General features: G+C 60.9%; 1 protein-coding gene across 1 annotated transcript; it reads right to left on the minus strand.

Annotated features, from left to right (window-relative positions):
- Positions 1–281: 281 nt before the first annotated feature.
- On the minus strand, positions 282–2,120 carry LOC119268698 (high-affinity nitrate transporter 2.3). The gene has a single exon (XM_037550397.1). It carries the CDS (start codon positions 2,061–2,063, stop codon positions 519–521), a length of 1,545 nt encoding a protein of 514 aa, XP_037406294.1. The 5' UTR covers positions 2,064–2,120; the 3' UTR covers positions 282–518.
- Positions 2,121–2,595: the final 475 nt, after the last annotated feature.

Here is a 2,595-nt window from a genome sequence, read left to right on the forward strand (position 1 = left end):
GGTCCTTAACTAAATAGAAAATTAAAGAACGGAGGATAAAAGGAATTATGAGGAATCCACTAAGATGCTCTAATAAGCTTAAGTCCGTAACTTTTGCGTAGCATTGCTATCAAGTAAGATAGATCTCTGTTGTAGACGTGACACGAGAACCTGGATCCCTGCTGGATGCTGTGTGAACTGTGAACATGGTGCCTGCTGACTGCCGTAGAAAGAAGAGGACAGTGACGCTGCCGTTTGACTCCAACAACATCGATATTTCACGTCTCTCACAAAAATTAAAAAAAAAACTGTATTTCACAAGGGACCATAAAACAGCAACATGCGGATTATCACAAATAAGCGAGCAAACCAAACCCCAAATGTACGTACTAGAAGCAGCACAAAGCCGGCGTGCGTGCGTGCGTTCGTAGTACGTACGTACGTGCACGGAACACGCCCAAAACACACGGGCGGCCGTGCGACGCGATCGTATCACCCGTTGTACACGTGGAGCACGTAGTACGTGCACCGTTGAGACTTCACACGTCTGCCGGCGACCCGTCGACGGGGACGGTGTGCCTTGACTGGCTGCCCGACGCCGCCCTCCGCCCGCCCTCACGCACGCTGTTCTCCGCGAAACGCTCGGTCGCGGCGCTGTACCCCTTGGCCCGCTCCTCCTCGGTCCACTCCTGGCTGTAGTACTCCTCCGCCGTCGCCCCCTTCCGCGGCCCGGCGAACATGCCGCCCCACTGCGGGAAGTAGATGAGCGTGATGGGCAGCGTGCACGCCAGGATCATCAGCCCCATGTACATGATCCCCGTCTCCGTCTTGTACTTGGTGCCGCGGAAGAAGATGACCTGCGTCAGCACGGCCCCCACGTTGCCGCCCCCGCCGGTCATCCCGGAGATGAGCCCCAGCGACCGCCGCGACACGAACGGCACGATGCCGAACGTGAGCCCGCACGCGGCCTGCACGAAGAAGGAGAAGAGTATCATGACGGCCACCGACGCGCCGAACGAGTAGTCAACGACGCCGAGCACCACGCAGAGGACGCCGCCGATGGTCTGCACGACCCACAGCCCCCACAGCCTGCCGCGCATGCCGAACCGGTCGGACAGCCAGTCGGACATGAGCCCGCCGCCGGGGCGGGAGATGATGTTGGCCATCCCGAAGCTGGCGGCGATGAGCCCGGCCGTGTGGAGGTTCACGTCGAAGCGGTCGTAGAAGTACTGCGCCACGATGTTGTCGACGGCGAGCTCGACGCCGAAGCAGTAGCCGTAGGTGAGCGCCAGGATCCAGGCGCGGTAGTTGGTGACCGCGTGGCGCAGCACGTTGCCGAAGCTGTCCTTGTGCATCTCCCCGCTCTTGTGCAGCTTACGGTAGTTGCCGTCCGGCATGTCCTGCCCGAACGCCAGCACGGCGACGGCCGAGAACGTCTGCATGATGCCCGGGATGAAGAAGGCGATGCGCCACGCGACGAAGTCCGTGCTGCCGATCTTGCGGACGATCTCGTACACGAGCGGCATGATGAACTGCACGGCGCCCCCGCCGAGGTTGCCCCAGCCTCCCGCGACGCCGTTGGCCAGCCCCACCTTGGGCGACGAGAACATGGAGCTCATCCAGAACTGCGTGGACACGAAGGAGGCGAGCGAGAAGCCCGTGAAGAAGCGCACGAGCAGGAAGGACGACGCGGAGTCGATGATGGCCGAGCAGTACACCGCGGGGGTGGTGAGCAGTATGATGGCCGCGGACGCCAGGCGGGGCCCGACCAGGTCGCAGGCCGTGCCCATGGCGAGACGCGCGAACACGGCGCCGGACACGGACGCGATCCCGGCGTTGCCGATGTCCTTGCCCGTGAGGCCAAGGTTGTCCCGGATGAGCGGCAGGAGCGGCGGCGCCGCGAAGGTGGAGACGAAGCAGCAGAAGAAGGAGAACCACGAGAGGTGGAAGGCGCTCATGTGCGGCCTCGCGAACGAGAAGAGCCAGAACTCGGTGGCCTTGTTGTCCGAGTCCACCGGCATCCTGAACTTGCCCTTGGGCGCCGCCTGCACCCCCATCGCCGCCGGCTTCGACTCCCCCTCCATCTCACCAGCTAGCTAGCTACCTTGCTGCTGCTGCTACACCTGTGTAGTGTTAGCAACTTGGTGTGTAATGCAGATGCAGTACAGTCTCAGCGGCGCGGCGAGTATATATAGAGCAGCCGGAGCCGGAGCGGCGCTCGATCGGTGCGCGCGGCGTAGCGCAACGGTTGGGGACGGCGAGAGGGCAACGGGGGATGAATAAAGATTGCGGTGGTGATCGAACGGGGTCAGTGGAAGGCCGGCACCGCTGTGGATGGAGCGCTCCCTCGCGTCGCGGTTCTCCGAGGAAGATACGCGGGGTTTTGTTCGCGAGCTGGTAATCTGCTAGTACAGTAGTTTTTCTTCTTTTCTTTTTGAAACGGCGTACGTAATCTGGTAGTAGTAGTATTGCTGTCGCTGTAAGGGTAGAGGAGATCGTGTGAACTCTGACTTTGGAGGCCAAAGTCGATGAGTTCCTCGGGTAGTGGAACTGCCTCAGCTCCCCCCTCCCCTGCTCCGCATCTGTGAAATACTGTAGTATCATTGGCGAATGGCG

This window comes from Triticum dicoccoides, chromosome 3A (assembly GCF_002162155.2).
Source record: "Triticum dicoccoides isolate Atlit2015 ecotype Zavitan chromosome 3A, WEW_v2.0, whole genome shotgun sequence".
NCBI classification, from domain to species: Eukaryota; Viridiplantae; Streptophyta; class Magnoliopsida; order Poales; family Poaceae; genus Triticum; species Triticum dicoccoides.

Excerpts from the sequence above, each read along its gene's own strand:
- LOC119268698 (XM_037550397.1), bottom strand. The coding sequence starts at position 2,063 with ATGGAGGGGGAGTCGAAGCCGGCGGCGATGGGGGTGCAGGCGGCGCCC.